General features: G+C 42.3%; 1 protein-coding gene across 2 annotated transcripts in view; it reads left to right on the forward strand.

Annotated features, from left to right (window-relative positions):
• Nucleotides 1-13870, forward strand: part of CEP120 (centrosomal protein 120) — a 113677-nt gene that overhangs the window by 23075 nt on the left and 76732 nt on the right. For both annotated transcript variants that reach the window (XM_068108629.2, XM_078773016.1), the window contains exons 8-11: nucleotides 6191-6434; nucleotides 12808-13003; nucleotides 13272-13421; nucleotides 13568-13750. In XM_068108629.2, the coding sequence (XP_067964730.2) occupies nucleotides 6191-6434; nucleotides 12808-13003; nucleotides 13272-13421; nucleotides 13568-13750 (773 nt within the window). The remainder of the gene's footprint in view (nucleotides 1-6190; nucleotides 6435-12807; nucleotides 13004-13271; nucleotides 13422-13567; nucleotides 13751-13870) is intronic.

A 13870-nucleotide genomic window follows, 5' to 3' on the forward strand; every position in this document is an offset into this window, starting at 1 on the left:
ACAAATAAACAATTGGAGATGTAAAAGAAATCATAGAATCATTTTGTTTAACAAAATTTAATTTAAATTTTTGACTCAAAAAAGTAGCCACCTTTTGCAGATATAACCGCCGAACACACTCGTGGCATTTTTTCTACAATGGAAATCAAATATTGTTCGGGAAGTCCTTCCCAACACTGTTGCAGAAGTTCCCACAAATGTGCTGCACTTGTAGGTTGCTTTGCTTTCTCACCCTTCTGTCCAGTTCATCCCAAACCAGCTCGATGGGGTTTAAGTCTGGAGACTGTGCTGGCCATTCCATGATTTTAAGCCTACCGTCTTGTTCTTTTCCTCGAAGGTAGTTTTGACATAGCCTGGAGGTGTGTTTAGGGTCATTATCTTGCTGTAGGATGAACCCAGCAAAAGAGCCCCAGACCATCACACTTCCTCCTCCATGTTTGACAGTTGGTGTCACACACTGTGGAACCATCCTTTCGCCTACTCGACGGCGTACAAAAACCCTGCGTGATGAAACAAAGATTTCAAATTTTGATTCATCGGTCCATAAGACCTTCTTCCAGTCTTCATTAGTCCACTGGCGATGCTTAATGGCCCAGGCAAGCCTCTTTTATCTTATTTTGCCATCTTAGCAATGGCTTTCTTACTGCCACTCGACCTGTCAAACCTGCAGCTCGAAGTCTTCTCTTCACAGTTGAAACTGAGACTTGCTTACTTCGACTAGTGTTAAGCTGTGCTTGAAGCTGTTGTCCTGTGAGCCGCCTATCACGCAAGCTGTTGACTCTCAGAAACGTGTCTTCTGATTCTGTTGTTGCTTTGGGTCTGCCAGACATCTTCCTGTCAGAGTTTCCTCCAGTTTCCAATATACTACTTCCTGCAGTGCAATATTGTCCAAATAATGCTTCAGAGGGTGTAATAACAGTCTGTTCCAATACTGCTTTTATACAGACAGGGGGTTTGTAATCGAGTAATCAGCAGAGGTTGGGACACCTGTAGGAATTGTTTGCATCAACTTTCAAGGCTTAATTTACTTACATTGCTGCAGAACAGCTGTAAGTTGTTAACCCATTACTTGTTCCCTGAAGAAGGCCTTTTTTTTTTACAATATAACTGCAATTTACATTATTTTCCCGTTTTTGCTAACCGAAACTTTTTTTTTTAACCTCGATCAGTTTACTGCTTACCTTTGTACCATTTCAGGTTATTCACTGGAATTGAATTGCTTAAATTTCAATAAAAACTGGAAAAATTGAGGTGTTCTAAAACTTTTGACCGGTCGTATATATATAGATATGTAGATATATAGATATATTTAAATACGTTTGTATGAAGAGTGACGTTGCAAAAAGATTGTGCTGGCCACATCCGATGTGCCATGAAGCCGGAGGTCCTTCTGCCAGTATTTTCAGCTGGTGGATATTAAAAATTGTAATACTTTTCACAAAGAGTCGACCAATGTGTGCCAGAACCTGGGCTAAATTCAAAATTGCTGTTTTGACTGATACCTCTGTAAAGGCAATAACAAGCGATGCAGTGTGTAATCCTTTGCCATGAGACTGCTTCTGCAGTGAATATATTGTTACTTTTGTGGGGGTAGATGATGGAATCCCATAGTGCAGATAGGATTGTATAGGTTTTGCATGGACCGAGGACGAGTAGGAGACATCTCGATGTATTTAAGTAGGGAAACTGGAGCTTAAGATTGTTATGTTTCTTCACACGGGGGGTGAAGCTGTGTCAAGTAGATAGGGGTTAAGGTTAGTTTTTCCCCAGTATGTGTTTGCCTCCTGTGGTTTTTCCCCTATGTTTTTACATTTACAAGGCCAGCCATGCAACCACCTCCATTAACCAACAATAACCGACATAATTGCCGACAGAACCCAGAACTAAACCCCCCCTCCAAAGGATCGTAACTGACAGGCCACGTCCCGTAGTTTGTCATTGGTCGAGCACGACCATGGGGAGGTTCAGTGGAGCTTGGCCATTGGTCAGTAGTGCTCTTCGTGTTTTTGCATCAAGGAGGAAGCTTAGCCATCTTTGGTTTGCGCCTGTGAGGAGAAGGCTGGCCTTTTTGGGGCACTTTTGATGAGAGTGAGGAGCTCTTGGTTACGTGGGTAGGGTTGTGAAAGAGAGAAGAAGAAGAGCGCGTTTCTTGGCTCTCGCTCAATCTCTTGTTGGATGATCGAGGAGGAAGGCGGCGCCATTTGGTGTGTTTGGACCTGGTGCTGAGAGAGAGCGGTGTTGGCCATTTCAATTGTAAGGGGGTGTTGGCGGCGGTTTGTAGGGCTCTTGGCGCTTCGGACCGAGTGGAGAGCTAAAGAGGACCACCCGCACGAATTACCTGACGTTTGTGGCACCGTGGAGAGCGACTACGCACCATTGTTGGAGCGGTTCCCTCGCGAGAGGCTTCGGGCCACCTTGTACTGCAGACCTCACCACGAGCACCATTTTGAGGCCACAGTTAAGTGCCGGCACGAAAAGGAACATTTAATTTTATTATCTTTCCCCTTGCCTGTTTTTGTGTGTGAGTGGAAGGTCCCTCAAAGTAGGATTTATTTTACCTCAAACTTTATTTCGCCTTGCAAATTATTTTCGTTAAACCATTATTGTTTAATTTCCTTGTGTTCGTTTATTCGTTGTGAGTTCGAGAATAAACCCGTGTGTTTCTCCAGGTAAACGCTTTGTTTCCTTCCATCCCTCGCATGTACCGTTCCCGGTGTGTACCCCGGTTAGAATAGGTACGCCGTATCCCTGCGCATCGAAGAGGTGACCAAGGGTTGGTGCCAGGAAGGGCATCCGGCCATAAAAACATTGCCTCAAACAGGGAACCATGATTGTCATGGGGCCCGCAAGGCTAACCCCTGCTCTAGCGGGGAAAATGGCCTTAAAATATCTTTGAAAGGGTACGCACTTGTTTTTCACTGGAATTCCACCTTTCTCATTCCTGACTCCTCGTGCTTCCACGACCCTCTCTGCTTAAATTTTGTAGCAAATCAGAGCGTTTTTAACTTTGTCTTTACCTTTGAACCCTGTGCATTGTATCCTTGTGTGAATAGTATTTGTCCCCCGTCGCTCAGCGGAGCGAAAGGGGGACTATGGCTTTCCCCTCCGTCCGTGTGTCCGTGCGTGCGTGCGTAAGCGAAGGACCGCATTCGAATATGGTGTGTGGGTACAACCCACGTAAAAATCCAAGATGGCCGCCGCCATGTATGTCTGATGCCATGTATGTCTGAAACTTGTAACCTGCATATCTTGAAAAATAAGCGAAGTACCAACTTCTAATCTGGTGTGTGGGTATATCTAGGCAAAAGGAAGAACACTATTGAAAATTGGGTCGCCACGTCAAAATCCAAGATGGTCGCCGCCATGTATGTCTGAACCTTGTGAGATGAATATCTTGAAAAATAAGCGAAGTACCAACTTCTAATTTGGTGGGTGGGTGTATCTCGGCATAAGGACGAACGCTATTGAAAATTGGGTCGCCACGTCAAAATCCAAGATGGCCGCCACCATATATATGTCTGAAACTTGTGAGCGAAATATCTCGAAAAATAAGTGAAGTACCAACGTCTAATCTGGTGTGTGGGTGTATCTAGGCACAAGCAAGAACGCTGTTTAAAATTGGGTCGCCACGTCAAAATCCAAGATGGCCGCCGTCATGTATGTCTGATGCCATGTATGTCTGAACCTTGTAACCTGCATATCTTGAAAAATAAGCGAAGTACCAACTTCTAATCTGGTGTGTGGGTGTATCTAGGCATAAGGAAGAATGCTATTGAAAATTGGGTCGCCACGTCAAAATCCAAGATGGCCGCCGCCATGTATGTCTGAACCTTGTGAGATGAATATCTTGAAAAATAAGCGAAGTACCAACTTCGAATCTGGTGTGTGGGTGTATCTAGGCACAAGCAAGAAAGCTGTTTAAAATTGGGTCGCCACGTCAAAATCCAAGATGGCCGCCGCCATGTATGTCTGATGCTATGTATGTCTGAACCTTGTAACCTGCATATCTTGAAAAATAAGCGAAGTACCAACTTCTAATCTGGTGTGTGGGTGTATCTCGGCATAAGGACAAACGCGATTGCAAATTGGGTCGCCACGTCAAAATCCAAGATGGCCACCACCATATATATATGTCTGAAACCTGTGAGCGAAATATCTCGAACAATAAGCGAAGTACCAACGTCTAATCTGGTGTGTGGGTGTATCTATTGGGTCGCCACGTCAAAATCCAAGATGGCCGCCGTGATGTATGTCCGAACCTTGTGAGATGAATATCTTGAAAAATAAGCGAAGTACCAACTTCTAATTTGGTGTGTGGGTGTATCTCGCCATAAGGAAGAACGCTGTTGAAAATTGGGTCGCCACGTCAAAATCCAAGATGGCCGCCACCATATATATGTCTGAACCTTGTGAGCGAAATATCTCGAAAAATAAGCGAAGTACCAACTTCTAATCTGGTGTGTGGGTGTATCTAGGCACACGGAAGAAAGCTGTTTAAAATTGGGTCGCCACGTCAAAATCCAAGATGGCCGCCGCCATGTATGTCTGAATCTTGTGAGAAGAATATCTTGAAAGATAAGCGAAGTACCAACTTCTAATTTGGTGTGTGGGTGTATCTCGGCATAAGGAAGACCGCTATTGTAAAGTGGGTCGCCACGTCAAAATCCAGGACGGCCGCCACCATATATATGTCTGAACCTTGTGAGCGAAATATCTTGAAAAATAAGCGAAGTACCTTCTGGTGTGTGGGTGTATCTAGGCATAAGGAAGAACGCTATTGAAAATTGAGTCGCCATGTCAAAATCCAAGATGGCCGCCTCCATGTATGTCTGACCCTTGTGAGCGAAATATCATATCATATAGCATGTTTTCTGCGTGTTCCACTTTGTCAACTCACATCATTTCCCCGACGGGGGACCTAGACGTAACGCTTGTCAATGTTTCTTTCCCATGTTGTTTTTGTGGAAAACAGCCTCCATTCCTTCCATGAAACATCTGTATTTTAAAAATGGCATACAAACGTTGCCTTTGAATGGGATGATAGTTTCAGTTTGGATACTCATTTTTTGATAACTACTCGTACGTGCCCTTGCGCAAAATAAAAATAGGGAAAATACCCCTGGCACTCATCTGGTAGAATAATCAGTATACTACACTGGCTAAAGGTATTTTAATCCAATCTATATAATAATAGCGTAAGGACTCGACTTTGTTATCCCTTTTACGCCGCACCCAGTGACCCGATGCCCACGGCACTAATGTATTTACGATCTACGAACCGCGCTCTTTGTTTATCACGTACAGCCATACTTGAAAAATCTGAATTAGCCGACGTTGGGGCCCAAAAGCATCCGATTAACTGCCGATACGACGCCATCTTACGACGCCATCGTATTGGCGTCTGCTGGGTGAAGGCGAAGCAAGCCGTCCACTGAGTGGACAATCCCAGAGTGGTGCTTTGCCGATTCCTATTACGAATCCATTCATTTTTCAAAAGTATATCGTAGCGTTGTCATTTAAGTAGATTGCAATAAATACGTTGGTCATATACGCACTCTTCATTCTCATCTTTCTTCCTAACTCTTACTCGGACAAGCAAATCCCCTATGCCATCCATAATGGTACACTATCGATACACCACATCCTCCCTTCCGTGGATGTTCCACGGGTTTCGGCTAGTTTGAATGGTTTCTAGAAGACAGAGCAGCATGTAAAATCATACTAACTTAATCATGAGACTTTAAACAAACAAACAAAAAAATATCTATTTTGGGATAAAAATAAATAAAATAAAATCAATCAATCAATCAATCAATCGATCAATAAATCAATCAAATAAATCAATAAATAAATCAAAATCAAATAAATAAAATCAAATAAATATAAAAAATAAAAAATATCAAAAATATACCTCCTCAGACCCCAATTTTTCTCAAAATTTGGTCGCAATCCCATCAGCGGTTTCGGAGAAGAAGTTTCAAGTGTTTACGGACTGACTGACGCACGCACGGACGGACTGACGGACGATGCGCCATCGCATAAGCTCCCCTGAACTTTGTTCCAGGTCAGCTAAAAATACCAATTACAATGTATTTTTATATGTTTAGCATTGCCTTTATGTTGTTAAACATGTTTATAAATAAAACACTAACTGACATAGTTTGGATTCGCACTGCCCTTTTACCCTCAGCAAAAAACCTCTGATGCACACTCTGAAGAAAAGTTTCCAGAGGTAGAAGAAAGAGATCATCTCGTAGAACCGGATGCGCTTCGTCTTGGTGACAAGAAGGAACCTCCTTCTGTTGGACAAAATGGTACTTGTCCTGCATTGCCTGCTCGCCAGGTCTCCCCCTCTCATTTGCCTCCAGGTCCCACTGCATCAAGGGGCAAACCCGCAAGCACTGACAGTGAGATAGAAAGCCTCGAGGAAGATGGTAAATATGTATTTATGATTTATTACTTGCAAAATCGAGGTGTTTTTTTTCCAAGTATATTTGTTGGTCTTGTGCGTCATTCTGTCTCTCTGTCTGTTTGGCTGTCTGTCTGTCTAACGACTACAGGTCACAATTTTAAATCTATCTTCACGAAACTTCGCCCGATGGTTCAGTTGGTCATAAGGAAGAAGCCTAATGATTTTGAGGTCAAAGGTCATCTTGAGGTCAAATTTCTAAAATTGTCATTTTTCATCCGATTGACTTGAAAGTTGAACAGCATTTGCATATTGAGTCAATAAATTGGGAAACAAAGTATTTTTTGAGGTATAAAGGTCAAAGGTCAACTCCAGGTCAAACCTCCGAAATCATCAATTTTCATCTGAAAAAATAATTGATTTTCATCTGATTTACTTGAAAATTAAGCAGCAATTACAAAGTACATCACTGAATTGAGAAATCAACGATTTTTGAGGTCAAAACCTCGAAGGTCAACTCAAGGTCAAAACTTCTGATATCAATTTTAATCGGAAAAATCATCGGTTTTAATCCGATTGACCCGAGCTTTGATTAAGATTTTCAATTTTAATCTTTATGAAATGGACAATTTGACGTATCCATGTCAAACTTTTTTGTGGAGGGGGATGGATTTTGCATGTAGCATGCCCTGCATGACGTCATTCTTGTTTATTTATTTGCAAGATTCGGTTATTGTGTTCATAATTAGCTGATAGTTAATTGTGCAACTAGGGATGTTTAAGCATCAATCATATCTGTTCCTATCTCCCCCTTTCAACCACTGTAACTGTAATCTATAATTACTGTACTGGTCTATAACATTTCAGGGGTGATTTAGTATCTCAGATACCTCAAAATGTACAGGCAATTTGATTTTATGCTCACCTAATGTTCTACTAAACTTCAAGCATGCCTCAATGTTGATCCTCTCGAATGTTTTCTCTAAGGAACTGGAAAAATTAATTTGCAACTTGGGCTCATTGCACATGATGTAACCACATGCCAGGTCACGTGGTAATGTGGTCTTTCTGCACAGCTCTGCACACACATGCTCCGACTGGCAAACTATAAATCGTTTTCTCACCCCCTTTAGGCTTTATGCATTATATTTATTTCTATCTGTTATTTCAAAATATCACAGAACCTATTCATACTTTCGAGATTCCTTCCTGGAAAGAGTAAAAAGTGTGATTGGTGAACGTCAATGATCGCAACGTGTCCTTCACGAAGAGTGGGTGAGCTAAAGACGGCACCACGAACAAATTTCAAATTCCTGTCCTAACCTGCAGAGGGAACTGCATCAGTGGTACATCTGCACCCTTATCCAATGATGCTACCCCGCATCCTTGTGCTGCATACGAAAAAAGAAGAAGAAGAAGAAGTAAAAAGTGCTATTTTTGCTTTTGCTTCTGATTCAATTAAAGATTAGATTGTAAACTCAGTGGTGTAATGGTTAGAGCGTCTGCCCTGACTCTGGGAGGCCTGAGCTTCAAGCCCCCACCCGAGGCATACCAAATACTTTTAAAATCTTATGTGCTGCTCCGTTGCTTGATGCTCAACATTTAAATAAAGGATAGAGCATGGACAACCATGTAGGCTGGCAACGATTGCACAGACCCAATGGGCCTATTGGCTTCCTCTTGCATTGAACTTCCTTGTAAGGAAACTCATATTATTATCTCCGCCACCAAATGTTTTCACCCCGTGTGTCTGTTTGTTTATCTGTGAGCATAATATCTCAAAGCATTCTGGATGGATTGGGACAAAACTTGCTGGACAGGTTGAGTGTGTGATAAGGACGAATCGATTCGATTTTGGTGAATATCTGAATTCAGATCAGAATATTAGAAGTTCTTAATTTTTAAAAGTGATTCTTCACCAATGTGAGATGTGGCCAAAATGTGTATATAGCATACAACAACAACAACAACAACAACAACATGCATTTTAAAGGCCATTTTCCCTGCTAGAGCGGGGGGGTTAGCCTTGCGGTCCCCATGACAATCTTCTCCATTTTGCCCTATTTTCTGCATCTCTCCTTGTTAACCCCCTTGCCCGCATTTCTTCTTCCACCATCTTTAGCCAAGTCTTTCTCGGTCTTCCCCGTCCTCTACTTCCTTCTACATTCATTTCCATCACTCTTCTCAACCAGTCACTGGTTGAAAAGTACTTGTTAACTTGTCGGGTTAGTACTTGTTAACGGCTCGGATTTCGGATTGCTAAACCGCTCGGCAAACTCCATCTTGTCCGGGATCCAAGCGGAGTTACCCACCTGCTTTGTGGAGGGATTGGCGGAGGTGTACGGGAATCCCTTGACCAATCACCTCGGCCAATCCTACCCCACAGGTGAGCGGCGTAGCTTCAGTATCGGAGACGGCCAGTGCAAAATACAACGGGGATTACCCGTTGGGGATTACCCCCCCCCCCCCCCCCCCCTTTGCTCAGGGGAGCGCCGTCACCGTTTCCGTAACATAGCATGATATCTCAAAAAGATGTTTATCCGCACAGAATAAGTATGCTTTTCTCTGCAACCGTCACACCAAGTGACAGGAAATTTTCACCATTGGTGCACCTTCTCCTGTAGAATTTTATTAATTATGACATCATAGGTCACTTGGTATGGGCGCCATCTTGGAAAAACGAAAAACTTTGCACCTCTATATCTCTGAAAGTGCTGCGTAGAAAAAATAATTGTGACATTCCTCATTGTAAAGAACTCTCTATGGGGAATAACATGTTAATGATGATGTCATAGATGCCTCTATTATGACGTCATAATTTGACAAGTACAAAACTTCATCCGATCAGGATTAAATTTATTGAGCGTCAAAAATTGGTGAAGAAAAAAAAAGTAATGACGTCATCAGTCATGTGGTTTAGCCGCCATATTTTTTTTTTAACACAAAAGCCTTAAAAACCACTAAAAACCCTTTCTTTCCAAAACGGCTAAACAGATTGAGGCGAAACATTACATGCATGATCGCATGACCATGACGTAACCATGACGTCATCGGTGACATGGTTTGGCGGCTATGATATTTTGAAGAATAAACCTTTAAAAAGCCACTCCTCCAGAACAGCTGGACACATCCAATGAAAAGTTCAAACATATTTTCCACATTCCTTGGGGATACCAGTGTATCCTTGACTAATTCATATGTCACATGGTTTGGCGGCCACATTGGATTGAACAAAAATCTTTTTAAAATTATATCTCTTGAACCGCTTCATTGATTGATGTGAAACTTCAAAGTAATGTACTGGTCATAAAGCTGAACATGTGTTTAAAATTTCAACATGATTGGTCTTGCGGTCTGGCAGCCAGAAGTTATTATTGTTTGAAGAAGAAGAAACCCTTCTATATTATCTTCTCCTGCCATGTGAATTCTCAATATATCTATTAATTATGTACTGTTTGAAGTCAGTGACATCCTCTCTATTAAATACGTACGTCGATTAATTATGTACTATTAGAATGTACCTTTCGACACTTTGGACTGCTGAGACCTATTTGACCTTTGAAGAACCTTTAAGACCACGAATATCCCCAAAATATCCCAAAGACCCTTAAATACCATGAAGAACCAGAAGACGCCAAGGACCCAAAAGGCCCCGCGGACTCAAAAAGACCCCAAAGACAGCCTCATAAAAAGTATTTGATATACAATCCTGAATTCAGTTTTATAAAGAAGACGTCATGTGTCACGCGTGTCTGATGAAAGTGGGGTTGCACAAAATAATGAAAGAATGTACAAAAACACCCCTTAAAATACACCACACAAACACGTCCTGGCGAGGGCCTGCATTCTCTGATTGCTCTTTCTTGTTTATATATAGCATTTGAGATCACTTAAAATGTGATGTAGCATTTGATCATTTCCTTGGAATGATGATGGCAAGCAGTGTCATATATGGTATGTGTAATATATTTCCTTAGGATGGCACAAGTTTGGGTTATCATTGTGTTTCCATATAGTCGTGGTCAAAAATATTGGCACCCTTGCACTTTTTTCAATTTTTTTTCTTTTCTTTGTAAACAAGATCGAGGCTTGTGTAAGAGCGAACATTAAATCACATAAAAACAAACTGACACATAAAACAAATGATAAAGGGAACGGGAGACAAGATGGGGAGAGAGGGGAGCACACATGTACAACAGTAGAGAACAGGGACATTGGGAGATCTGTGGGAGGGAGAGGGCTTGGGGTATTGGAGTGGGGGGGGGGGGGGGCAAGAGATATATGGTGGAAGAGATATGATGGTGGATGGTGGATGATGGTGGAAGAGATATAAAACACATGGACACTGCTCGGACTTCCAGGAAAGAGGTCAGTATTTCAAAAAAGTGGATCTAAAGTGAATTAACGGGGGTAGAAAAGATAAAGGTTTTAGATGGGGGAAGATAAGAGATGGTGGTGAACAGCTGTTTTAAAGACCTTGAGGGAGGAGTGCGAATGACAGAACCTTTGTTTTCGATTCAGAACTTAATATATCCTTTTAAATCAGAAAATAAAAAGAAATGGCAATGACAAAATTATTGACACCCTCGACTTAATATTTGGTAGCACAACCTTTGGACAAAATAACTGCAGTCAAGAACTTACTATAGCCATGAATGAGCTTCCTACACCTCTCCACTGACAGTTTGGCCCACTCCTCTTGTGCAAACTGCTCCAGTTCTCTCAGATTTGAAGGGTGCCTTCTCCCAACTCCTGTTTTCAGATCTCCCCATAGGTGTTCAATGGGATTTAGATCTGGACTCATTGCTGGCCACTTCAGAACAGTCCAGCATTTGAACATTGCGCTCCAAAATGCCTTGGTAATCTCGTGATTTCATGATGCCATGCACACATTCAAGGCATCCAGTGCCAGAGGCAGCACAGCAACCCCAAAACATCACTGAACCTCCTCCATGTTTGACTGTAGGGAAGGTGGTTTTCTTTGAATGCTTCATTTTGTTTTCTATAAACATAGAGATGATGTGATTTACCTAAAAGTTCTTATTTGGTCCCATCTGTCCACAGGACATTCTCCCAGAAGGATTTTTGCTTGTTCAGATGTGTTTTGGAAAACTCCAGTCGGGCTTTGTTGTGTCTCTCTCTCAGCAGTCGGGGTCCTCCTGGGTCTCCTACCATAGAACCCCCTTTCATTGAGTTGGCGACGGATGGTACGAGTTGAAACTGTCATACCTTGTGTCTGAAGGTCAGCTTGAATCTGTTTGACAGTTGATTAAGGTGCTTTCTCCACCATTGAAACAATCCTTCGCTGCAATCTTTGATCAAGTTTTCTCTTGCGGCCATGTCCAGGGAGGTTGGCTGCATTGTCATGGGCCTTAAACTTCCTGATAACATTGCGTACGGTGGACACAGGAACATCAAGATATCTGCAGCTATGGACTTGTAGCCTTGAGATTGTCCATGCTTGGCTACAATCTTGTGTCTGACCTCCTCAGACAATTCTCTGGTGTTCTTTCTTTTCTCCATGCTCATTGCGGTACACACAGTGACACAAAACAGCAGAATGACACCTTTTCTCGATTCAAAATGGTTGATTGAGTGCTTTTTATATTGCAGGCACCTGCAACTCACCACAGGTGAGTTCAAATCCAAATTCAAGGAGAATCACCTGCTTGAAATCGAATTATTTCTTACAACTTCTAAAAGGTGCCAATAATATTGTCCGGGCCATTTTAGGATTTCTGTATGGAATAAGCTAAGATTTCATAATTTTTTCAGCTTTTTTTATTTTGTTCCACTGCAAACCAAAGAAATACATATGTGGATAGAAAATATTTTTAAATTTCAGCAATTTTCTGTATTTTTGGTGCATTTTTTGAAAAAAAAAGTGCAAGGGTGCCAATATTTTTGGCCACTACTGTATGTTTGTATAAAATAATAATTTTATACATAAATATGTAACAATAACATTGTAATAAAAATAAACTGTAATAAAAACTACTACTGTAATAAAAACATTGCCTCAAACAGGGAACCATGATTGTCATGGGGCCCGCAAGGCTAACCCCCGCTCTAGTGGGGAAAAATGGCCTTAAAACGATCGTTTGTTCACTGTATGTTTGTATGTACATTATTTATTATAAAGAGTCAATTGTGATGTGGAATGGAAACAAAATAAACCAATAATGGGTTACTGCTAAGGTGTGAACTTTATCCAGGAAAGATTATCTGGAGCCTGCAGTGTCTGCAATCTGTCAGGGCTGTTCGTTTGACAAGATATACATAATTCGTGTTGTGGTGCGATGGTTAAATGACCATCCTCAGCTTCGCACATTTGTGCATTGTTTATTTTTATTTCATTGTTTGCTATTTTTTTTATCATGCAATATATTTGGTTGCAGCCTGTATTGGAACGACTCGGGCAGGGGAGTCAAAGCCTGATCACAAAATGCCGGGCCCAGACCCCAGCAGTGGTAGCATGCAGACCTCGAGTCCAAAGGTGGTGATGCGTAGCACGACACACCACTTCTGCTTCGCCATTAACCTCAGCAGCATCCGTGACCTTGCCATTGACTTCCCCGTCAACTGCGTGCTGCGGTGGGACATCAACTGCACTTTCCACTTCTGAAGCTGCAGATTTGCACGAATTCCATTTATATGAGACAATCAAGTCAATCGTCAGACAAATAATAACTTAGCAATACCACCCCATCATTTGCTTCCATAAGGGTTATGTCACCCCCTTGTCCCACCCTTATTTTTGTTTGTTTCTTGACCTTAGACTCAAATAATTTTGCTCCAATAAAAACAAAAACACAAAGCTTCATTTTTCCCTTTCTCCAAGTATGTGCCCTTTATCGTGCAGGTATTCCTACCGTTTTTTTGGCAGTGCTGCGCCCATCATGACAAACCCTCCAGTGGAAGTCCGCAGGCACACTGAGGTCTTTCTCCCCCAGTCTTACTGCTTATTTGAGTTTGCAGCAACGTTGCAAGAACTGCAGGAAACTTTTCACAGGTGCAGAGATGGGAGGGGGTTTGGGTGGGGATGGAGGGTGGGGGGGGGGGGGGGCTACAATCTGTACCTCTTTGTTCAGATGTTACATTCTCCCCACGTCTGTGTCCCGTTGTATGTGCAAGAATCCTCTCTGTACCTCCTGTTAGGGTCCCTCTCTTGGTGGAGCTGTGGCACCGAGACCGCACAGCACGAGATGAACTCTTGGGAGTAGCTCATATACCTCTGAGCTCGGCTCTGGATGCAGAGAATGCGTGCTTCCTGCGACCTTCGGGGGAGCAGAGCTGGAGGCAAAGCCACAGCATGCTGGTCCCCATCCTCTCAACCAGTGGGTGAGTCTTTGATGTAAAGCTCAGTGTAGACCGGATGCATCATTTCCATAACAACAGGGTGGATGCATCAGTTATTCCTGACATCATCCTTCAGTTCATATTGTGTTGCTTACCCTTGGT

The sequence above is a fragment of the Myxine glutinosa genome, chromosome 2 (assembly GCF_964187855.1).
Source record: "Myxine glutinosa chromosome 2, kmMyxGlut1.1, whole genome shotgun sequence".
Taxonomy (NCBI): Eukaryota; Metazoa; Chordata; class Myxini; order Myxiniformes; family Myxinidae; genus Myxine; species Myxine glutinosa.